This window comes from Gymnoscopelus microlampas (assembly GCF_963454915.1).
Source record: "Gymnoscopelus microlampas genome assembly, chromosome: 2".
NCBI lineage: Eukaryota > Metazoa > Chordata > Actinopteri > Myctophiformes > Myctophidae > Gymnoscopelus > Gymnoscopelus microlampas.
This window is the reverse complement of record NC_139939.1, coordinates 46,269,150-46,294,003: the sequence shown is the minus strand read 5'-3', so window position 1 is coordinate 46,294,003 and position 24,854 is coordinate 46,269,150. Positions and strand designations below refer to the sequence as shown.

Below are 24,854 nucleotides of genomic sequence, written 5' to 3'. Positions count from 1 at the left end.
CGATGTTGACAGTCCTATTGTTACCGTGAGAAAAGCTCCTCTCTGGTATCGGGGACGGAAAAGTTGCAGGAGTTCATGTCGGAGCTGAACCTCTGCCTCAGGAGCCTGGTGAACTCAGAGAATGCTGCAGCGCAATCCTGAAAATACAGTGACACAAAATACATGACAAAAATATCAGCGCTGTCGGGTGTAAACCTTGTATGTCCAAAATAGTCACAAGCTCTTGTCAATACTTTTCATTGGTTAAACATTTATAAAACCCAGAAAGGCTTACGAATTTTCACTTTCAAACGGTTTAAAACATAGCGATAAGATAAGATAACAGATCTACAAGCGCGATCTACAAGCGTGATAGTCTTGTATGACGAAGTAGAGCTTTAATTAAAAAAAACAAAAAAAAGAAGATATAATGTATCTGCCTGACAGCAACAATTATACTTGCATGCCGTCAGAAAAGCCAAAAGAAATATGTGTAAATTACAGAAGGTAGATCTCAGTTCTAGGGTCATACGTAGATTACTGGTTTTCTGTTCTATATAACAGTTCATGAAGATCAGTCCCAGGTCTAAAATAGTCCCTGATAAATATGGTTAGAATGAAATGGAAAGCAGCAGTCCTCTGGCTCCCCAGGACTGGGATTGAGAACCACAGTATTATAGACCAGGTGATTAACCCATTAAGACCGGGAAGACTGCTGATCTGTGTCGTTTTAAGATTACTTTGGCTGTTCAAAAATAGCAGATCTAAAAGCTTGTAGTGAGTGCCGCACTACAAGCTTTTAGATCTGCTATTTTTGAAAAATCTTGAAAATGTGTGCAAATCTTTGAATATATATATTATTAAAATCGAACATTTGTAACTAAAATCTTTGCTTCTGGGGGATTCTACAAATGTCTTCTTCATCAGTGGTTCTCAAACTTTTTTCATGTCAAGGACCACCCAAAATGATATGCATTTGTCTGCGGACGCGGCCCCCATCTCAAAATATTTTGTTCCAGGGACCCCCAGAAGCAAAGATTTGAGTTAAAAATGTATATATATTTTTTCAAAAATGTGCAATGGATTAAGAACATAAAGACACATGGGCATACTCTCTAGCAAAAGAATAATGTGCCCACACACACCTGAGGGTCATCCGGGTTGGTGGGTTTCTTTCCTTGCAGAAGTTGGAGCAGAGGCTTGTCCTGGTACACCTCAGCTAAACAGATCCTGCAACCAAACGTTAAGGTTAAAGCACTGGCTGGAGGACATAGCTTTACTAACATGGATGTCCTGTGGTGTTGGGAGGTAAACCCACATGAACACTGGGACAACATGCAAGCACAAAAAGGCCCCAATCAAGAATAAACAAAAGAATAAATCCAGCACCTCTTCATTGTTGGACAACAGCACTAACCAACTAATGAGCCACTGTGCCACCAATACAGCAATATTAATAATAATCTTCTTAATTAATGAATATACAAATTATTAATTGTACATATTATATTGTTGATGTCGGGTGGAAACCTTGTATGTCCAGAAGCGTTACTCTTCAGGAAATGGAAAAAAAGAATCTCTGTTCCAATGGATCCAATGTAATTATTATTAACACATTGGCTGCCATGGAGGCAGATCTGCGTTCATTTGCGCAAAAGCCCGCACGCTGCCAAGGACGCAGATCTGCGTTCTTTCAAACAAACAAACATTTCAAAATAAAAGGTTTTTTTTATTTTTTATTTGACCCAAAGACCAAGGAGATATGATTTTCCGAAGATTTTGACTCCCAGACACTTCCTTGTAACTTAAACTTAAAAATTCTGTATCTCGGCTCCTAAGTACTTTTTTTTTCTCATTGAAAAAGTCTGGCAGTCTGCTGTAGGAAAAAAAAAAAAGATGGCAGCCAATGTGTTAAGTCACAAAGCTTTTGTTAATACTTTTAATATTTTCACAGACGAAAAGTAACCTACAATAGCCATGAAGTTGTGTTTTGATCAATTCAGCCTGCAACCTAAAATGAGTTTGACACAACCCCTGGTCTAGACAATGGGACAAAGGGCTACTGTTTGGGTTATAGAGAATTAAAAGGTCTGTAATGTAGACCGGAGCTAAATACGCTGTGCTCAGAAATGTCATGAAATAGCCACGCGTGTTACCAACCTGTAGTTCAGCAGTGTCTGAGAATTCTTGAGGATGGCTCGCGTGCGTCGTCCGACGGCCACAGATGTTTTATCTTGAGCCGACTCAAACTCGGTGTGCAGCAAGTCCCTCACCACACAGTAGGGAACAAACGGTCTTTTCATCTACAACACACCAACATCAACTTTATACTGTATAACTGCATGACAAAATAATGCATGTTTGGGGCTAGGCAAGTCTAAATGGACTGAAAGATAGGTAATTGAATACAGTGGAAGATTATTATTCAATGACAAGTTGACCAAAAATAAATATGCTCTGATGTTTTCATCAGTAAACATTTGTGTGACAGAGTGAGACAAAACAAATGACAGAGCGATAGTGTGTGTGTGTGTGTGTGTGTGTGTGTGTGTGTGTGTGCGTGCGTGCGTACCATGCCGTTGAGCAGATGTGACGCCACACTACAGAGCATCATCAGAGAGTCCTCCTGTATGGTCCATATGACACGCTGTCGAGTCATTTTCTTCAAAGCCCGATGGTCTGTCTCATCATGGGCGGGGCTGCGCGTCTTAGGCTCTGCAATTAAGTTACGTAAAGATGAAGCTACACTACAATATGACTAACACAACTGCAGCGATTGTATTTGTTCCATTAGCTCAGTGGTAAAAATGTTAGCACTTGTGCCGGAGCCCCAGGTTCGAATCTCGGGTGGGACATGAAAGATACCGAGTGCAGCTTTAACTGTATTTACTGCCAAGTAAATGTACATGTATTGAGAAAGAGTCCCCCTCCAAACATTATCAGCAGTATTTAGCAGACAGTAATTTGGACATGCGTGTTGGATTCAGCTACCTTTTGGGGACAGTGCATACACTTGGAATCATTCCATAGGCCCTTACTCTAACCACAACGATCTACCCTTAAATCTAATTTATGCTTTGTTTCACGGCCACACCGAATGCTGAAATCTTTTTTCTGAAAACATGACGTGTCTTTAGATTTTCAAGACATTTCAAAACACGTGCCCCACATTGTGGCCTCTGTCAGGAACAGACACACTCACTCACACAGGATGTATACACAGTCACTAAGTACAGTCACACAGTAATTTTTCATATGTGTCAACCAAAATATTCAATAACAGTCGATTCTCATTCACTGCATTAGTACCTTATGGCAATGGTTCTAATTGTGGCGTCCAAGTATCCCCATGGGTTTTTTGAGGGAGTTCCAAGGGTTCCTCACTCCCCAGTTAAATTATTCATTGTTTAGGAACCAAATGGACCCTTATCAGTCTGTAACTCTGAGAGTGTACAAATGGTAGCGAGCACATCTGTAGTGCAATCTTGAAATTAAAAAGGTTGAGAATCACTGCAGTATACTTAGGGTAGCAGTGACTTAAGGGGGGTGCATGCTACCATTTTCGGTGATCACCCTCTCACCACAGTGGTTTGAAAACTACAACATGATGTCACTGAGCCGCGGTGATAAGCGACTCACCGCTCACCTCAGCACATTTCTCTGTTTTTACTGAACGACATCACTGGACTATGAGCGCCTAGTATCATAATCACCTTAGGTGAAAACGTTTCCTCCTAAAAAGGTGAAAGGGTAATCACCTAAAATGGTTGCTTGCAGCCACCTTTAGGAAGAAGAGCGACCATCTGGTCGCTCTTCGACAGCCATCTTCTCCAGGTATCACGTCCAAGTGTCTGTGAGCAAAGCGCTGATCTAACTAACTGCAAACCATCCTACCCTTTCTCTTCTTGCGTGGGGGTTTGACAACTTCCTTCCTGGGTCTTTTCCTCTTCCGTCTCCTGCCTCCAGCCACCTGCTGGTTCCTGCTGGCAGGCTCCTCAGCCACCTGGTGGGGATATGAATACAAGATCACACCAGTGCATTTTGTTCTATTGCATAGTCTTTGCCCGCAACTGCACAACTACCTACTACACACATGCACTACATACTATATTGAAGTGCTTGGGCAGACGCAAGAGCAGAATGATGTTTTACTTCTAGTTTGTTTGTGTATAACAATATGTGTCGTAGGAGGAGCATTTAACATATATGATCTAATGATGTTATTTTGTTCAGTTGCAACCTATCCCTGAATCTCACTGCAACCCAACTGTGTGAGGCAGAACAGGCATAGTCGAGGTTGCACTGGATCAAAGCCGTCACCTATATTTCTTGTGTTTCTTCCTATACAGAAATCAAAGTTTATTTGCATTTTTTTTTATTACTTTGGCTTCCACAGAAAGTAATGTTACACCTAAGTATGTAATGTTACAGTCGACTTTGATCCAATGCATTTAGTCTTTATTGTATCTACATATCTATTTATTGCCTGGGGGATTCATTGAATGTAATCAATCAATCATTTAACAATGATTACAATTAGTCAGTCAGTCAGAATGAGTGTCATGTGGAATTGTCACAGATTTAATTCCTACCTCAACATGTTCCGTTGTGATCCAGTTAGATTTGGGAGTCACACAACGAGGAGCAGTGGATCCCCCTGTTAAACGCGAAGCAAAGATTTGAGTTAAAGATTTGAGTCAAAAACATATACGTATTAAAAGTTTTGCACAAATGCTCAAGATTTTTTTTTAAATTGCCAAAGTATAAAAATAATGGTTATAGCTAAAATCTAAAATGACACACCCGGATTGAATGGGTTAACAGCAGGACAATGGGGAAATGCAAGAATTCAAATAAGAGACGAGTTTATACGACTCACCAGCAAAAGAAAGCCTGAGACTATTCTTGTTCAGAATGCTCTTCAGTCTGATCTTGTTACTGTTCAACTCACCAGCACTGGCATTCTGAACACAAACACACAAAAATATATTAACAGATGAAAAAACATGTCCTTACACAGAACTGTAGGTGTGTGTGTGTGTGTGTGTGTGTGTGTGTGTGTGTGTGTGTGTGTGTGTGTGTGTGTGTGTGTGTGTGTGTGTGTGTGTGTGTGTGTGTGTGTGTGTGAGTGTGAGTGTGAGTGTGCGTGCGTGCGTGCGTGCTGTTTCATCTCTGTGATAACCCAGACATCTTAACATCTTTGACAGCTAATACACCAGATGTTGTTGTGGTTGATGAAGAGTCCAGGGAAGTGTCTGTATTAGAGATGGCCTGTACTTTCGATCCTAGCCTAGAGGACACCTTTATGACCAAGGTCATTGAATACCAACCACTTCTACATACCATATCAGAGCTGGGCTATAGGTGCAGACAATTTGTTTTTAAATTTGGTAGCCTAGGACATACCCACTGACTTGGGATGCCCAAAAAGCAGCGTTGGCTTGATCGCAGCGAAACTGTGCACACACACTCCCTGGACGCCAGAGCAGAACCTCTGCCGCAAATTTGTCACATTGGCCAGACCACTTTTTGCTGGCTCTGCCTCCTGCCACAACAGGGAAGTTGCTGGTCGCTCCTTACCAAGACAATGCATTGAACTTGCTCAGAATGCGGAAGGAAGTGGTATACTGCTGCTGGTCTGAATCTGGCGTGAGATCATACAACTTAGTAATTAAACTAAACTGTACAGTAATAGGAAGCCTTGTTTCCATGGTAGCCTATTACAATGTTCATCCTTTGTCTGTCAGAAAAACATTTGCCTGATGAAGACCTAATAAGGTCGAAACGTTGCTCCGTTTTACCTTCTTCTTGATTACCATCAGCAACGAAAATTACTGTTGGTCAGAAACAGCAATATTTAAATTAAATAAAAATTATAAATGATTATAATTTAACTAGGCCATACCCGGTGAAGTGCGCAGGCAAAAGTAGTTGCAAACGTAGGGTTATTGCCCGTCCCCCCCATACCCAATTGCTCCAGCCAGTGAGGAGAACCTTTGCTCTCACCACCGTCGGTCGACCACAGAGGTTTGTCAAATTATAGGAGGATATTCCCCTGTCTATGTACTGTCATTAAAATAAACTTTCACTATATATATGTTCCACAACATTAATAAGTAAAAGCTGACATTTTATTGAACTATACTGAAACAGGAGAACTGTAAAAGAAAGTAACACTTTGGGGGTTACGTGGTACAAAAAAACCTGTTTTTTTCATCACGCAAATCGGTAAACATTATCTCTGTAGTAAAGTGATCAAGATCAAAAGTGTGTGTGTCGCGTGCGTGCGTGCGTGCGTGCGTGCGTGTCATGTGTGTACCTCTTGAGCCTTCAGTAGACTGTTTGTCCACACCCAGTTGCGTTTAAGGTGCGAAAAGAAGCCGGAATCCAACCCTCCAGCGCCGCTATTATCCCCTGGAATTGAACCGTCATCAGACACCTCACGACTGCCTCTGCATGGATACAGAGTACAGACACACATGTACAGTACGTCTTGTTTAAAAATATATATTTTTTTAATTTAGATTCCATGATATTATATTGTTTTACTACCTTGTTTGCTTTATTATCTGTTTATCCTTATTTTTATGTTTTTTTTATTGAGGTTCTGACAGTTCACATTTGTTGTAGCATACAATTTGTGTAGAACCACATGTTGCCTTGTTTTAATGTTTTGTTTTCTGTATTAACATTGGAAAGAACATTGTAAGCTCTGCTCAAGGGTTAGGGTTAGTTCACATTTTGTCTATCCCCATATCATCAGCAAATCTGCACGTACATGAGCAAGTATGCCAGTTTCGGGAACCTGCCACGTTCTGCCATCAAAGGAAGTCCTCCAACGCTTCTCTTGGGACGGATCACTCCTGAGAACACAAACATCTTTCACTTCAGCATGTTAACCCATTTAGACCTGAGGACGATTCTAAAAACGCCTTCTAAATCCTGACCTAAGTTTTCAGAAAAACGTAAATAAAAATATTTATTCAAAAATCTCAAAAATATGTTGCTATATACTGTACATAGCAACAACTACCCCAAATGGAGTTCCTGGATTGAAAGGTATAGTTACGTATAGGGGTTCCCGTTCTAAATGGGTTAAATAATAAATAATGACATGAACATTTTTCAAAAAATGACTACATTTTTTTTTTACCTGTTATTTTTTAAAACAACAGCTCAAAAGCTCACAATGCGACTCATCGCTTGTAGATCGCCTATTGTCAAGTGTGTGCCAGCACTATAAATCAATGTTGTTGTGCATCATCTATCTCCAGTATTTACCCAGCGGTGTATTGAGGGAGACACACAGAAGGTCAAACCAGTAGTTTTCCACCTCGTCGATCGTGTTGAACGTGTAGTGTCGCCTTTCAAATGGTTTGTCCGCCGGCTCTTTGACCAGCCAGTAGTGAGGCTCAGAGCTGGTTGTGTCAACAATCGTGGAATTGTTCTTCAAGTAAACAAACACCTGTAACGGGGGGGGGAAGAGGTGATTGAAGAAGCTTGTGTGAAGCCTGATTTAAACTTAAATGAGCAGAGCTGCTGCAGAAGATGTGAAATGTATGTTTAACTGCATAACTACGATCTACAAGCTCACAACGCCTCGCAGCGCGAGGCGTTGTGAGCTTGTAGATCAGCTATTTTTGGCAAAGAGGTATAGATGTAGAGGGAAAAAAGAGCAGACCAAGTAAAAAAAAAATCACACCCTGTGTGAAGGAAGCGGTGCCTTTGGGGCGGGCCTTAACTCATTTCAGTTCGTCCCTATTGGTGGTCTGAGTCCACTTACCAAATTTGTACTTGGTAGCATGCTGCAAACTGGAATAATGGCTGTTTAAAGGCCAGCCAATGGGCAGAGGGGGTGGGGCTTAAGTAATTACAGTTCATCCCTATTGCTGGTTTTAGTCCATGTGCAAAATTTGTACTCCGTAGCATGCTGCGAACTTGAGTTATGGCTGTGTAAAGGCCAGCCAATGGGAAGACAGAGGGGGCGGGGCTTCAGCAATTCATGCTCGACCCTATTGGTGGTCTAAGTCCACATACCAAATTTGGACTTGGTGGCATGCTGCAAACTGGAGTTATAGCTGTATAAAATCCCGTGCTCATCCCGTGCTCATACGGGCGGAGGGACATAACATACGCTGGGGGTCCCTGGACAGAGGGGGCGGGGCTTCAGCAATTCATGCTCGTCCCTATTGGTGGTCTAAGTCCACATACTGAATTTGGACTTGGTGGCATGCTGGAAACTGGAGTTTTAGCCGTTTAAAATCCCGTGCTCATCCCGTGCTCATACGCTGGGGGTCCCTGGACCCCTCTTTGATAACAAGTGGCACGTGTGGCCAATGAGAGGAGAGATGGCATAGGCAATCTGCAAGTCCGTGTGTGTGTGTGCGTGTGTTTGTATGTGTTGCTTCTTTGCCGTGCTCATCCCGTGCTCACACAAACGGACGGACGGACGGACAGACGGACACGCAGACAGAGTCAAACGTAGAGCGGTTGGCACCGCTAAAAAAAATCAGAAACACAATTTTATACAATATAGAGGGGGTCCCTGCTTCATCTCTCTCTCAGCTAGGGGGTCCTTGGCCTGAAAACATTGAAGACCCCTGGTCTAGTGCATTAGACACTCCCGTTGGGCTGATACTGACAATAAGCCATTCCGACCGACAAACTTAATTTTTTTTAAGTGTAGTGGTGGGGCACAGGAGTGCATTCCACATAAATAAGGCTATAGACCATCTCATAGCTAACCCCGATTTGAATCTGACCTGAGGCACTGCATGTTATCTTTTTACCCTGCTGTATCTACAGGATTTTTCTGTATCTTAAGCTGCTGTGCTGCCTTTGGCAACTGAATTTCCCTCACGATACCAATAAAGGTCTTATCTTTTCTGTCTGTTCACTGTCCCATCTGAATAAAGCATAAATTGCCCAAAATAAAAACAAAATTTAAAAAAAGTCTAGTGGTGGAGGTATGGAAAGGTGCCTTTGGGGTCTATTGTGTTTATCTAATATTTATGATGCAGTGAAAAGGAAGACAACACAACTTAGATATGTACCTGGTCTTTTTCCTGGAACTTCTCCATATGACCAAAGTGGAGCAGACCCATATAGCTCAGTCTCTGCAAGTGCTCATGGAAAGAGAAGACATACCTCCTAATATGAAACACAGAAACAAGTCATTTCATTAAGTGGTGTGTGTGTGTATGTGTGTGTGTGTGTGTGTGTGTGTGTGTGTGTGTGTGTGTGTGTGTGTGTGTGTGTGTGTGTGTGTGTGTGTGTGTGTGTGTGTGTGTGTGTGTGTGTATAATTATGTGTAAGAGAGCGTGGCAGAGGGAGAGACACAATGAGAACGTTACCGTTTGTAAAGAAGCTGTAATTTCAAAGCGGCTGGTAAGAATCTGACAAGATAGTGTTGCTTCACAGGGTCCTTCAGGTATGGTGTCAGCCCCTCTACCTATGTGCATTGACAGGACAGGAATTGACTGGAATTATTGATGAACATCAAATTCATCAATAAGAGATTATCGACCGCTAGCTAAAGAAAAAAATAAAATCCCAACATTCCAACAGTCCAAGGACTGCACTTAAAATAAAGTTTGAAACTTTGTGCTTACCATATAGTTCAACTGTGTGACCTGTACAAAGATGGAGAGAGGCATGCAGAGGAGCATATCTCCAACCTGGGACCAGCCGCTACCATACTCCTTGTGTACGGGAATCGGGGGAATGAATCTCTTCCAAGAGATTTCATCCACATAAACTACAGTAACACATGGGGGTGGTGGTGGTGGTGCACAGCGGTGAAGGGAAGAAAAAGAAGGAAGGAGGTTAGGCAAGAATAAGTGTTCACTCATCCGGGTCAAGATTAAACCAATTTTGATAATATAATCAGCAATATCTCAGAAACAAACTAGACGGTTAAGTAACAGAATGATATACCCAAGTGAATTAAAAGTGCATCTAATTTGACAGGACCACAACATTGATTGATTGATTGAATACTTTATTAGTATTAAAAAAAATGTAACAGCTCCTGGTACAGACAGACATTAAGGCTAAAAGGATAACACAAAAAAGTCCTGGGGACTTGAAATATTTACTTCAATTCAAAGCGCACTCACCTTTCAGATTTGGGTGGAAATGACGGATGTTGGACGTGTCCTTGAATTCATTATCTGGGTCATCTGATGCCGCTCCCTCCTGCTGAGGCGACCTTCCATCCTGCCGAGGCGGTGTTCCATCTGGCTGAGCAGACGTTCCATCCGGCTGAGGTGACCCTGCATTCAACCGGTCCCTGGTACTGGAGGCGAGGTCTTCAGAGGTTGTCCTTTGTCCATCTGCATCTGGTGAATTGTGCGTGTCGTTGACGTTGAGATCACTGCCTGAGGATGGTGGATTTGAGGGCTCTGGGTTTTCACACGAGACTGTGTGTGTGGCATCGCCGTTAGAGGCATTTGTATCTGCGGGAGACTGGCTGGAAGCTTGGGTGCCCGTGGCACTCTGTCGTTGCGGGTGCCCGTGCATGAGGTACCAAAGGAAGTTATGGATTACACGCAGACGATGCATCTTGGGTTGATATCCCCAAGCCTTGCTCATTCCTTTGACTGTGGAGAACAGAGAAACGGAGAATAAACAAATCATTTTCATTAATAAATTAAGTAAACAAATTTTAAGTGCAAATGTAAATAATTAAATTATATTAGTGTAATGTATACGAACACACAGAACCTGCAATGGGTTTGAAGTCAAAAGATTCATCGTCCTTCACTTTCTGTTTCAGATTGTCGTTCTTTTTTTGTCGTTCTCTGGCTTTCTCTTGAGCCCGCTGCTGACTGAGGGGAGCACAGAGAGGAAGGACAAAAGCAGAATAATTATGAGTATGTAAAGACTACATCTAACGACAATCTTGTAGCACTAGCCTAAACTAAATGTAAAAAAAACTGACACAAATCGACATGCAACTACACTTCACAAGAGTCCCCCCCCCTCCTCCAAATGAGAGTTAACCACTTAAACCCTATGTACTTTGTTGACTGGGGTCCCCAAAGGGGTCTATACCTGGTCCCTTCCTTTTTTCAATCAATACCAAAATCTTTGTAAATAGCTCAGTATCTACAAGCTCACAATGCGTTGCAGCACGAAGCTTGTAGATCGGCTTTTGACAAATGTTTTCCTATTTTCTCCTATTTCACATTAGGGAATATGAACACTAGGGTCCATGTGGTTAAGTCAGGAGACAACAGAGCTGACCCACACATCATCAGTGGATAATCAACTAACTAAGTTCTACAGGAAATGGCTGTGCTCACCGTGCAACGGTGTAGGAGCCTGAGATCCGAAAACGAATTTGTTCTATGGCACTCTTCATTATATCATCACTGGGCTGAATGGAGGGATGAACCACAAAATCAACCTGTGTGTGTGGGTAGAAGACCAGGGCAGAGGAAAAGGTGAAAAATCATCAATTAAGAGGCTCACCTTCTGCTGTACATCTGCTGCAGTGTGTACACTGATTCTTACCTACACCTTAAGCATCTTTGTGATCTGTGTGTCAGTGAGTCAATGAGTAAGGAAGGCTCGACATAAACACTAGCCTATGTATTGTATGTGCTAATGATCAACCTATGACAAATTTGTGTCATGAACTTTAAATTAAATGTTTTATAGGTAGATGATTTATTGATGTACTTGGGAGTGACATTTTCAGTTAATGTTGAGTCTTCTGATAGTAAACAATTAGCTATCAATGCAATGTACAGTACAAGTCCCTTTAACAAGAAAAGATTCTTAATACCCATGTGGCCTCCCTGTCCAATCTTTAGCTATCGATATGATCAAAGGACAAGTGGACAAGTCGATTAGTGTGGTGAGGGTATGTCTCCTTTGGGCAAATGGAAATACCGTTCTTACTTCACTTATGAGTACAAAAGTGCTAGAGCAATGTTGGTGTAACTAAGAGGTTCACTGAAAGACATCGTTTTTTTTTACATGGATAGATTATAAACTATGATCCAGCTTTCCTGCTCTTCTTGAGTTTTACTTTCACCATGCTGCATTCATTTATGGCCAGAGGTGGTCTTTGGCCAAGCCATGAAAATGGCTTTTTGAGCTACTTTACATACTTTACATTATGAAATGTGTGCCCTTTAGGCCTACACAAATATTCATTTCTATTTTGCCAATATTTGTATTTCTGGGAGAAACCAACTTCAAACAGCAAACAATGTTCATGCCATGGTGGATTTAAAGAAAATAACTGATTGATTCGCATATTCTGTCATTGAGGATGGTGTGAGATACATACCGGTAATCAAAACACATAATGAATTCACATTTTTCATTTCAAATGAATTTCAGGTAGACATTCCTTGTTTGTTTTAGTCTACCCTAGTAGATGAAGTTAAAAAACAAGCCATAGATCAGCAACATTATAATCATTAGATTGTTAAATAGTTAAATTAGATGTAAATGTCTCACACGATGAACCAACAGCAAACATTTTTGGAAAACGTGTTTGTTTTTATAATGGAACGGCCAATGCCTCTTGAAAAATCGATCTAAAGATATCACCCGACTGTTAATCTTTGGTGCGTGCATGCGTACGCGTGTGTGTACCTTTTTGCTTATTCCATCTTGTATAACTGTGGTAGTAAACATCTTCACCATGCCCTCTCTGGACAGACTGCGTATTAGACGTAGAATAGTCTTCTTACAAACTTTAGTATTCACGCCATCCAGCTTCTCTTCATCATTGATCATCTTCTGAAGCCTGTGTAAAGATGACATTGCTTACATCTGCAACCACTCTGTCTCTTACTGTATTGCACATACAATATACAACACTGTAACACTGTGTTTAACTGATCTAAATGATAAACAAATATGAGTGACTGACATGAAAAGTCCCTCTATGATCTTGAGGCTGCGGACAGACTCCACGATCATGTTCTTCCTCTTCAGGAGACGGTATGTCTCATGCGGTGGTGCTGCCTTACTTGCTGGAGTCTTTTTGGATCGCCAAATACGCTGGACCTACGGCAGTCAGAGAGAGGGTTAACATAATATTAGTTTTTTCTTCTTCTTCTTATTTTTTATTACTGTACATTATGAAGTCTCTAACACAGCTGACCTGTTTTGGAATGTGCTCGATGATTGTAATGGTGTCACTCGCTGCACTGCTGGCTTCATTCTGAGATTCACTCTGGGGCAGGGAGACGGCTGGGCTTATGATGGATACCGCTTTTTCCTCAACTGGAGCTTGACCTAAGAGGAAATGCATTCATTATTACAAGTTTTAAGATCAGGTCTTTGATCTTGGCCAGTGTGGATTTGTGGATGTGGAGCTGGAGTGTTCCACAATACAAGAATTGAAGGAACAAGAACTCTCTCAATGATGGCATAACCAAACACAAAATGAAGCTGCTCTGTAAACAATGAATGCCAGACTAAATTAATGAACAAAGTGATTACACAATAGATCATTCAATAGGGCAATACTTAGTTGCCAGTTTAGTAGCTTCGTGGTTAGAGTATCCGCCCTGAGACTGGGAGGTTGGGGTTCAATCCCCAGCCGAGTCATACCAAAGACTGTAAAAATGGTACGCAATGCCTCCCTGCTTGGCACTCAGCATCAAAGGTTGGATTGGGGGCAAGTCTCTGCGATATACTAACTGTTACCAATAACTTCAATAAAAATGACTGGATTTTCATGAAACGTGGCTGCAATGTTCAGCAGGCTGCCCCAAAGAGATGCTAAATGTTTTGCTCAAAAAGGTCAAAGGTCAAGGTCACAAGCAAAGACAAAGTCCAAACGACAATTACTCCTTTCAACATAGGTAGGGAACGAAACTACTATTCACCAGAAGTCCTAAGTGCATTTTCTGCTAAAACAAGCAACTAAGAGTATACCTAGCGCTAAGGTAAAAGTGCAATATATCAGCTACCTACTTTCTTAAACAGATGAGACAAATAGCAAAAACTCTACTGAGTGTAGCACTTTTAAATGACCTCGGTTGGACCGTATGGCAAATGTAGGCTAGAATATAGAGAAGTGTGCTCATGACAAGAAGCATACCAATACAAATCTAAGATCATCTGGGAGAATTTGGATAATTTATAAATGCTGACCACTTCTATGATGCCCGACTGCAGCCAAAAATACACACACACCAAACTGATTAACCATCACTCAAAAGCGCCACTGTTGTTGGCCACCTGTCATCCAGGTGTATAAAAGACCCACAGTGAGACATAGGTGCTAGCTCCCATTTCTCACCTGGACTGAGCAATGTCTCTGGTGCCGCCTCCTTACTCTTCATGCCTTCATCATGGGGTGTTGTTTCACCTGAAGAAGCAGAGAAACAGAAAAATAAATGAAGGGGGGGCGGGAGGGCTTTGCAAAGCATTTTTTTTACCAGAATCCTATCACTCTAATGTTAAGAGTACCGGTAAAGAAGAATTTAGCACAGCTGTCCAGTGAATGAGACAATTCAAGTGAATGTTGGAAAGAAAGACAGACAAATACTACCTGGGAAAAGAAATCAAAAGAATTTACATACTTATATAATTTTGTATTTTAGTCTTAGCTAGCAAAGTCAGTGTCATCTTTTAAATCACTTCTGAAAACATTTTTTTATATCAAGGCCTTTTCTTAGATTGTATTGACTTTTTTTATCCACGTTATTTTATTTATCGAGTATTGTTGTTTATCCCTTATAAAGCTCTTTATAAATAAATCTGTTTATTATTATTATTATAGTGTTGCAGGATTCTTCAGAATTTGACTTTTACAACTTCGGTCTTGTAGATAGTGTAGGTGGTGTAGAGGTTATGGTCACTCACAGTTAACAGGTATAGATTCTGTGACAGGGGAGTCAATTGTGTTCTCTTCTAGGAGTGCTTTCGCTTTACATTTCTTCCTTTCTTTACTGGTCTTTTTTCCTGGTCGCCTTCCTCGCTTGTTTTGGGGTTTTATTTGTGTTGTTCCCATCTCATTGTCCTGCTCTTCTCTGTCTGTTTGCTGATCCTTCTGGGCCGATGGGGTTTTGGGGCTTCCTTTAGATTTTGACCTGGAAGTTGAAGATGGTGTCTTGGGGATTCGAAGCTTGATTTTAGGGACTTTGGGGGTTGCAGATGAACAGAGCAACTTGTTGCGTTCCCGCTCCTTTGCGAACTGCTGCAAGTGGTCACTCACATTCACGCACCTGTCAAGAGATTGTCATCAGAGCAACGTGACAATATGATAATAATGGAATTTTTATATAAAGTGGAAAATAATGTCAAAAAGAATAAAGCAATAGACGGATAAAAGAGGAATTTGTTAAAAGAAAGAGGAACAGTATGACACACTTGTGGCTGATGAATTTGGTCACCCTCTGCCTGCCAATATCTTCCATGAAGCCCTGTTGAGAGGAACTCATAGTTAAGCTTACTGCATGCGTCATGTTGTTCCGTTGAAAATCTGTACTACTAATCTTATGCAATCACATTTATATGGCAAAATGTAAATTAGTCATAGCATAAATACACATGGGCATTTTCTTGAGATTTTTTTGAGAATTGCTGATGTTATTTAACAAGGGATATTGCCTTTTACGTCTCGCCCCCCAATAGCAGGGTGAATTCACGTTAATACAATTGTAATGTATCAATTTGTGCAACGAGCTGGGATCAAACTCCACGCTCAACCCGGGCTCGCATCACGCATCAAGCTGCGGCTGTAAATGTTCTATTTTTGCGTTGCATATTCTTACGGTTCAGCCACTCTATTAGTGTGTTTACGGTACCTCCCAGCGAGCATTGCTCTATGCGCGGGCCCATGTAGTCAGTCTATCATGTGAAATGGCGGTGGCCAGATTGTTGTTGTGTTGCCTGAAGTTCGACTGAGTAAAGTATACTAATACAAATAAGAAGGTTGTCGTTATTGAGTCATCAGCGGCAACGGCTCCTGTACAGGGCCTTATCTTTAACCATGATTTCATTGGGTTCTCGCCACAGACAAAGTGTGGTCCCCAAGTCTAGCACCAGACCTCTGGTCCTCTAGGAGGCGAGACAAAAATGAAGTATCATTTTACTGTATCTATAAACCAGCAACAAACCTGATCAAAGTCATCCTTTCATCAACTTTGCCACAAAAAAAATGCTGTTCTTACCTTAATCATGCCAGATCTCTCCAGTGTTCGGCATATCATACGAGATTCCAGTTTGCCAATGTGCAGCCTTTTTGATATGGTAGCCATCGTAATACCTCTTGTACCAACAGACAACACTGTATCAAGCAATAAGTGGAGAGTGGGAATTGATACGCAAGTCATGAAAAAGTGAGATGTATAACAACAAATTAAATGCATTTTCACAAAGTCTAGTGGTGGTTAAGACCCATTACTCTGGAGCAACATATCTAGACTAAAACGGAATTCTGCCAAACCTTTCCTCCCATGTCAACTCTCCTTTAAATACAATAAATAAATAAGAAACATGTGAACCACTTTAAAATGAACATGTTGCAGTTAGCTAAAACATTGCATGTCTGTCTACATTGTTAAGGAGGTAGGGAAGTTTGCGCTTTAAACTCAAGGCTTACTACAGGGCTAAAACAAGTGCGAGGCCAGCATGAAAGACCATAACCAAAAAGAAGGGGCTCGCACACTGAAGGATGAAAACTGAGGCTCATTAGATGCAAAAAATTGTCTTTACTTACAAAAGTGCAAAAAGGGACATGGTGAAAAAAAAAGTGACACAGAGAGTGGACGTTTCGGTCCTCAGACCATCATCAACACTCTGGAGCAACATATCTAGAATAACACATTTTTAGCAATGAATTTCCAAAACTTTTCCAAAACTTTTCCAGAATATTTAGCCCAATTTCCAGGCCTATATAACAATCATTCAGCGCAATAATGTGTCTCTTACTCCTATGTACAATGCCCAAAGATAGGCAGTGTAGCAAAATAAATAAATAAAAAACAATAAAAAGTGGTTGGGGGTAGGGCACAGCCGCGAAACCTCGCTCAAATAGAGCCTGCGAGCGAAAATAGGAGGGGTGGACGACGTCGTTGCACGGTTCGTTGTCGCTTGCGGTAGGTCAGGATGGTCTCATTCAAAAACATGTATTTTAATGAGATTTCATCGCCCGCTCGCGTCGCGTCACGTCGCATCGCTGGCAGTGCGGATGGGGTGTTACACAGCCTGTTCGGCGAAAAACGACTTATGTTACATATTTCGTGTAATGTTATACATGTTTATGAAAAGGTTTTGTATTAAAAATAATCAATAGCCAAAAACAATGCATAGCCAAATATTTTTCCAGGACCCTTGATAAATTCCAGGACCTTTGATGAAGTTTGATCAATTCCAAACCTTTTCCAGTACTGGATTTTTTTTATTTTTATTTCAAAATATTTCCAGGAATTTCATGACCGTGGGGACCCTGTTTAAATACAATAAATCAGAAAAGTGTGAACCACTTTAAAATGAACATGTTGGAGTTAGCTAAAACATTGCATGTCTACATTGTTGTCCGTAACAGATGGATGGACCAAACTCACCAAGGTGATAGCCCTGCAATAGGAGATCCCGCTCCATGACTCGCCCTTTGGAAAGAGCTGCTGCTCCATCTTCATCGTCGTCATCATCATCATCCACAAGCAGATCCTTCTTAACGAATGGCTTTATTAGTTGCAGACAGCGTGTTGTTATTTTAGTACCTGAAAAATGCAAATGAACCACAGAGAGTTTTTTTCATTATACACTGCATGTTTAGTCAGTCATACAAGATATAATGGCGCCAATAAGCAGCGGTTGAAAGTAACTAAGTACATTTACTCAAGTACTGTACTTAAGTACAATTTTGAGGGACTTTTACTTTACCTGAGTATTTCCATTTTTCAATACTTTATACTGACTCCACTACATCTCAGAGGCAAACATTGTACTTTTTATTCACTACAATTATATGACAGCTTTAATTACAAGTTACTTTGCACACTTAGATTATTATTACAAAACATGTATTTAACAATACAATTGAACAAGTCATCACAAGTTCATTCTTAACCACATGAACCCTAGCTTCCATATAATGGGCAAAATTTCAGCAAAGAATAGAAGTTCACAATGCTGTATGCCGTCGTATTGCAACGTGTTGTGACCTTGTATAGCTGCTATTTTTGTTTGTAGCATAGAATGAGAAATGAGAAAGAGGGGGGAAAAAGGATGGAGCCTAGATACAAATTTATAATATAGCCGTAAGTTGGAATTTTGAGAAAAAAAGGATGATGATTTTAAAGATGATTGAGAATGAGATAATGAAAATGATGAAAATTGCAACGCTTAAAATGAAGAACAATGAAAGACTTTGAGAGTATGACGATGAAGAGAAAAGGACGATGAAGAGGATGACAATGAAAAGAAATGAAGATGATGAATGATGGTGAATAACTATTTCTGAATATACGTTGCAATATTGCATCCCAACCCTGGCAGAGTATAAAATTGGATTTACGGGCTGGTGCATCTTTAGGTATGTATTAATATTCATGCACACATATACAGTATGTTTTAATGGAGCATACCTCTTTTGGTGTTGCAAGGGCCTTCGCTAGGATCCAAATCCTCCACGGCAACGCTGATTATCTTGACCATCCTGGACGATTGCATATACTGATACACGCGCTTGAATGTCTTGTCGGTCACTCTCTACATAAAAAGAAAACATAACCTCTTAGGCCATATTCACATGGATGCCCTTTTGCTCTTACTGTAGGGGTGGGGTTTCCCACCCCAGAGTGTGTTCAATGGCCGTGTGAATACGCCTGATTAATTAACGCACAGAGACAAAATGACACAGTAACGAACAGATAACACAGGCTGACTCACAAGTTGTTCTCTTGCAGCGACCATGGTAAGCAGCTGACCAGTTGCCGCCTCTAGGGCGTTAGACAGGCTCTCCATCAAAATGTCATATTTAGTCCTCCTGGAGAAAGACGAAGAGTTCAGAGAAACATTGGGGTGGTAAAAGTCACTTTTATATCACAATGCCAAATCGGTGTGCGTGTGTGTGTGTTACAGACCTGTTTACATGGAAGCGCTTGAGCAGCAGCAGTATGGAGTGCAGCTGCTGGCAGTTGTGCATACGACTCACGTAAGATTGCATGGTGATGAGACCATTCTGGACGAGAGACTTCCTTAAATAATGCAACTTTCCAGGATCCAACCTATCCAATCACAGTACAACTCATTAGCCACTTTCAACCAAGCGTGACTACCCTATTTTGAACATTAGAGGCAAATGTTTTACATTTATTTCAAAAACATTGCAAAAATAGTAGATCTACAAGCTCACAATATGTTGCAACGCATTGTAGATCGGCTATTTTCGCTAATTTCACACAACACCTTCATACAACAAATTACAAAATAGGGATTAATTGGTTAACAGCTTGTAACTTAAGTGCGTGTGTGTGTGTGCGTGCGTGCATGCGTGTGTGTGAGAGTGTGTGTGTGTGTGTGTGTGTGTGTGTGTGTGAAAATATAAATCACACACAGGAGTCAAGAAGTCCTTCTCCATGTTCAGTTTATTGTCATGCTGAACTAACATCTGTATAGGGTTTTATAGATACTGTATACTAACATCTGTATAGGGATTTATACACTAACATAGGGGTTTATATAGGTTTCAATCATGCAAACCTAGTTAAGTTTACATTCTATCGTAAGGTGTACAATAAGCTTTGTATTAATCGTGGGTCCTCAATATGTCATTTTAATAAATAAATGTATATGTATATGTATATATATATAAATATATAAATATATAAATATATATATATTATAGCAATATGGATTTCAGAAAACTGTTAAGATTTAGAAGACATTTGTAGATGTGTTCCCAATGTCTTGCAATAAAACATACTGTGTGTGTGTGTGTGTGTGTGTGTGTGTGTGTGTGTGTGTGTGTGTGTGTGTGTGTGTGTGTGTGTGTGTGTGTGTGTGTGTGTGTGTGTGTGTGTGTGTGTGTGTGTCATACTTGAATGAGACGTTGTGCAGGTCCCGTTGTACCTCTCCTTGCCAGCGCGCTCGGCCCAGTCGCTCCAGTATACAGTAGGTCTGGTCACTGAGTGTCAGATCGGGGTCACCCTCAGGACCGATCAGTGCACGGAATCTCACTTCCTGCGACGCCACGACAACAAGCTTCCGGCCAAATCTGCATGGAGTTGAGAAAGTAGAAAGTGAGCAAAACACCAGTGACATATGAGCTCTGGAAGAGCTGTAATAAATAGGGCTGTCACAATTACAAATTTAAGTTGACGATTGTGAATAAGGTTTTAAATTGAGTTTTTGGCATTCAACATTGGAATGTGAATACAATTTGAATTTCTGTTTGGTTTTTCAAATTGCACAGGGCAGATAAGACAAATAACTTAAACATATGCAAAGACATTACTGACACATTTAATAATTTAATACTTTCAATTATTATTATTTAAATAGCGGAAATAACTGATCTACTCGTGACGTGTTGTAAGCTTGTAGATCTGCTATTTCCACAATTTTTGGAAAGGTTTTGAACACAACAATTATGACAATTATACAAAATAATTGCTATTATCTCAAATAATTGCAATTAGGCCCATTATGTAATAATTGTGAAAGGCCTGGGCCCTTATCTGTAAGGGTCTATTTGTGTCCATTTTTATATTTTCATATTAAAATGAAGACCCAACGACTTTACTGTTGTAATAATGATATATTCTGTATTTACATACCACTCTTCCAGTCCCTATCACCCTTTCAACCATCCTACCCACCTTTTGAAAGCCTCTTCTAAGCAGAGTAATGGAGCGTTGGCATTGGAGCGGACAATGTTAGAGACATCTTCCCTCTCTTTATAGGAAGCACAGGAGCCTTGCACGCCATTCTTGTCTTCCACTATGACGTGGACTGGGTAGATATCCGTCTTCGTGTCATTAAATGTCTCGGTTGTCTCGATCCCTGTTTCTGGGTCAATGTCTGCAAACCTGGTGGAAACAGGCATGATGTACACAAAAACTGACATGAGATAGAGACCTGTGGTTCTCAAAAGTGGGATCCGGGGATCCCAGACAAATTGGGAAGAGTTTCTTTCTTTTTTTTGCTGCTTTTTACAGCTTTTCCTCTGCTCACACATTTATGTGTGTTGTCACTGCTGTTGTGTCCTACTGGCTCACCTTCCAGTGAGGAGCACACACCGGGAGGACGTAGGGCCTTCGTCCTACTCTTCCCACACCAACACTCCCTGCTGACAGCCAGGTGCCGCCACAGCCTGTACTGTAGGAGTACGTGCAGTGACCAATATCACCCTTCCTGGCCGGCTTCCCTCTCCCCGAACACGGACCAATTGTGTTCGTATAGACGCTCGACAAAGCCGGACGCGCCACGGTGGATTCGAACCCCCATACTCTAAGGTGGTGGGCAGCTACTTTCCCACTGCGCCACCGGATCGCTGAAAACAGTTTAAACACAATCTACAAGCTCACATCACGTAGCGAAGATGTGAGTTTGTAGATCTGCTATTGTCGAAAAACGTTGATGACAATTCTCCTCTCATGGGGGTTCTCTGGTCCAAAATCTTTTCAAATGGGTGTCCATGGCCAAATACACAACAATTTAGGGGTCCTTGAACTTTGACATGAAAATGTTTAAGAACCACTGATATAGACACAAACATCACAAACACACATGAATAATAATATATCAAGTTGTCAAATCTCTGTGCATTCTGTATGCAAGAGTGAGCCAAGTTAAGTAATTTGACTCAGTTACTATAGAGCACATAATTATGTTAATACCATTACTGTTATCATTTAACAGCAGCAAAGTGCACTGCGCGTAGAGCATTGCACTTGCAATTATACTAAATATGACTTGTCTACTAGTGATTCCAATAAGAATCTTAAGTGCAGGTGGTGTAAAGTAACTAAGAACATTTACTCAAGTACTGTATTGAGGTCTTTTTTACTTTACTGGAGTATTAATTTACTGGAGTACCAATTGTCAGTACTTTTACTCCACTACATCTCAGAGGCAAAGATTGTACTTTTTACTCCAGTAGGCCTACAATTATTTGAAAACTTGAGTTACTTTGTAGATTTTGATTATTAATACAAAACATACATTAACCACTTCAGCCCTATATACATTTCGGCCATTTGAAAACAGCCGATCTACAAGCGCACAATGTGGTGCCAAACGGGACATTCTACTTTTGGTACTTTAAGTACATACCACTACTTTTGCACTTTAACTCAAGTAAATTTTGAATTCCGGATTTTTACTTGTAACAGAGTATTTCTACATTACAGTATTGATGCTTTGGACTTCAGTGTGGTCTGGGCCGTGGCGTGACGGTCCAGGAACCCAAGGCTGCAATGCCAGCCTGACAGCGTGCAGCGGGTTCGCGTCCCGAACCCGACGACCTTTGCTGCGTGTCACCCAACCATTTCATGTCAGCCTACTTTCCCTATCCCTCTCTAAATAAAGGCTTTAAAAGCCCCCCCAAAAGAATCTGAAGTCTCACCTGTCAAAGACTACAACATCATCCCTCTCCTTTGGAAGCGCATAGAAGCTCAGGTCACAGTTGTGGACCAGCGCCGTCCAGATGAACGCCTTGGTGCGGGGGTCCAGTGTGAGAGGGAACGAGGGGGTCCTGGCCTCCAGGCGGACCCACAGAGAGGGGACGGTCACCCCATCCAGACCCTCCAGGGCCACCTCATTCTCCACTATGCTCAGCGCGTCCATGATGGCATGGCTTTCAGGCGGCTAGGCTAGGGGCTAACGGCGTTAGCTTCAGTCGGAAGGATTAGCATGTAAACAAATCCGGCAAAAACCTCAAATTGTTGTCCCGAAAATGGTTTCGCGGTTTTGCATGACATAGGGGGGGGGGGCGTATGTTCGCGCGTTGACTTTTTCCCCCGGAACGGTTAACAGAGACAAAACAAAATAAACATGTTCACATTTTTTACTGCAAGCAAAAAGTTCCTGTGTTGTGTGTTCACGTCATGATTCAACTCTGACCTTACGTCCTACGTCATCATTGCTTGGAGATTGCAAAAAAGGCGCTACAAGCAGGCACAAGATCCCATTCGCGAAAAGAAAATATCCCATCGCCCCGGGGTGTAACAGTACTTATAGGAGTAGTTCACCCAATAAATTACTTGTTTTCTATCAATTACACACCCAATGAAGCCTTGAATTTTGGAGATTTTTTTTGTCGCATTCCTAAGCCAATAAGTTGATGTCCCTATTGGCTATTGACAGATGACCCGGGAATGCAACAAAAATAAAAATCCATGAATTCAAACTGGCTTCATGGGGTGTGTAATTGATAGACAATATGTTTTTATTTGGCTGAACTACTGCTACTCCTGTAAGGATCACTTCACCCATTTCAACCTATCTATCTCCATATAATTGGTCCTCGCAATTTATGCTCATCATAAGATGATTATTTTACATACATATTTATTAGGCTGCCTACTTTAAATTCATATGTTCCATTTCATACTGGTATAGGCCTATATAGGCCTATGCGCTGGCCAGGCTGTTCTACTTTCGGACAAGGTGAAAATGTGGGGGAGTAACAATAGGCTACTAACATCACTGTAGATTCTATAAATTGTCTATGCAGTGGTTCTCATCCTGTGGGTCGGGACCCCCAAGTGGGCCCACATGATTTTGGGAGGGTCCCCAGATGACAGTGATGTGACAATTTAAGGACTTTTAAGACCTTTTTAATACCTAAAAAACATAAGAGAGAAATGAAATGAAAAACGACCATTACTGCATCAAAAGTAATCAACAAACTATACTATAAAAACGGGTTAAATATTGGCCACATTTTCAAATAATAGGCTATAAGAAAGAGGCAACACATTTTAAAATAGCCGATCTACAAGCTCACAACGCCTGACATTGCAAGGCGTTGTGAGCTTGTAGATCTGCTATTTTCACAATATTTATCTGTGGAACTGAGTCAAACAAATGGAATCCCTCAACTCCTACAAAGTGCTTGTCAGGGTGGGGGAAATGTGGTTATTTTGGGGTTCGCGGCCTGAAAAGGTTGAGAACCATCTACAGTGTAGACAATTTATCACAAACTTGAACTGACACACAACAAAAACACAGACACACATTGCACACATTGTCTATTTTATTAACTTGACAGGTTAACAGAGCTGTGACACTGTGTGTGAATGTGACTATGCTCCAGTTGTCTGGACAAACTGACTGCATATTAAATCAATTACATCACATCACATTGTCAATACCTGTCTCAGGGCCATTAGTTCCAGGATTTATTGCGTGGGGCACAGCAAGGTGTGATCAAACATCACTTGGGGAAAACAATGCAAATAAAATTCAATATAGGCCTACACATATCTCAATAGCTGGTACTCTTAAAAAAATAAGAATAAATCCCTACAAAACCACAAACTCTAAACAAACCCTATAGTTATTTATTTCTATATTAAATTATGCCATTTTATTTTTGTTTTATTTGGTTTACAGTTTGCTCTGAAATAGGCTAAGCCAGAAACCAAACATTACATACATTACCCACTTCAGCCCTATATACATTTCGGCCATTTGAAAATAGCCGATCTGATCTACAAGCTCACAATGCGTCGAGATGCAAGCATTGTGAGCTTGTAGATCTGCTATTTTCAAAAGTGTTTTATACATTTGCAAACCAGTGAAATGGCCTTTTACTTGTACAGAGTATTTCTAAATTGCAGTATTGATACTGAGACTTGTCTGACAAAAACAGAAACCACAGAAACTAGCCTAAAGGTAATATTATGTAACAGCGACATCTCGTGGCCATAAAACACCGACCAGTT

The 24,854-nt window shown here is 41.0% G+C and overlaps 1 protein-coding gene across 1 annotated transcript in view; it reads right to left on the bottom strand.

The window, feature by feature from the left end:
* LOC311065554 (general transcription factor 3C polypeptide 1-like) overlaps window positions 1–23,004 on the bottom strand; it is a 29,878-nt gene extending 6,874 nt beyond the window's left edge. The window contains exons 1-30 of the mRNA XM_084085948.1: window positions 22,532–23,004; window positions 20,784–20,993; window positions 20,003–20,179; window positions 19,047–19,190; window positions 18,853–18,949; window positions 18,549–18,672; window positions 17,523–17,681; window positions 16,128–16,243; window positions 15,325–15,377; window positions 14,818–15,179; window positions 14,252–14,320; window positions 13,106–13,239; window positions 12,872–13,008; window positions 12,592–12,745; window positions 11,286–11,389; window positions 10,705–10,808; window positions 10,098–10,580; window positions 9,591–9,736; window positions 9,333–9,430; window positions 9,033–9,129; window positions 7,261–7,444; window positions 6,758–6,842; window positions 6,299–6,431; window positions 4,859–4,943; window positions 4,572–4,636; window positions 3,874–3,982; window positions 2,552–2,694; window positions 2,140–2,282; window positions 1,125–1,209; window positions 25–137 (exon numbers count right to left, since the gene is read on the bottom strand). Coding sequence (XP_083942074.1) covers window positions 25–137; window positions 1,125–1,209; window positions 2,140–2,282; window positions 2,552–2,694; window positions 3,874–3,982; window positions 4,572–4,636; window positions 4,859–4,943; window positions 6,299–6,431; window positions 6,758–6,842; window positions 7,261–7,444; window positions 9,033–9,129; window positions 9,333–9,430; window positions 9,591–9,736; window positions 10,098–10,580; window positions 10,705–10,808; window positions 11,286–11,389; window positions 12,592–12,745; window positions 12,872–13,008; window positions 13,106–13,239; window positions 14,252–14,320; window positions 14,818–15,179; window positions 15,325–15,377; window positions 16,128–16,243; window positions 17,523–17,681; window positions 18,549–18,672; window positions 18,853–18,949; window positions 19,047–19,190; window positions 20,003–20,179; window positions 20,784–20,993; window positions 22,532–22,752 — 4,334 coding nt within the window. The 5' untranslated portion in view covers window positions 22,753–23,004. The remainder of the gene's footprint in view (window positions 1–24; window positions 138–1,124; window positions 1,210–2,139; window positions 2,283–2,551; window positions 2,695–3,873; window positions 3,983–4,571; window positions 4,637–4,858; window positions 4,944–6,298; window positions 6,432–6,757; window positions 6,843–7,260; window positions 7,445–9,032; window positions 9,130–9,332; window positions 9,431–9,590; window positions 9,737–10,097; window positions 10,581–10,704; window positions 10,809–11,285; window positions 11,390–12,591; window positions 12,746–12,871; window positions 13,009–13,105; window positions 13,240–14,251; window positions 14,321–14,817; window positions 15,180–15,324; window positions 15,378–16,127; window positions 16,244–17,522; window positions 17,682–18,548; window positions 18,673–18,852; window positions 18,950–19,046; window positions 19,191–20,002; window positions 20,180–20,783; window positions 20,994–22,531) is intronic.
* Window positions 23,005–24,854: the final 1,850 nt, after the last annotated feature.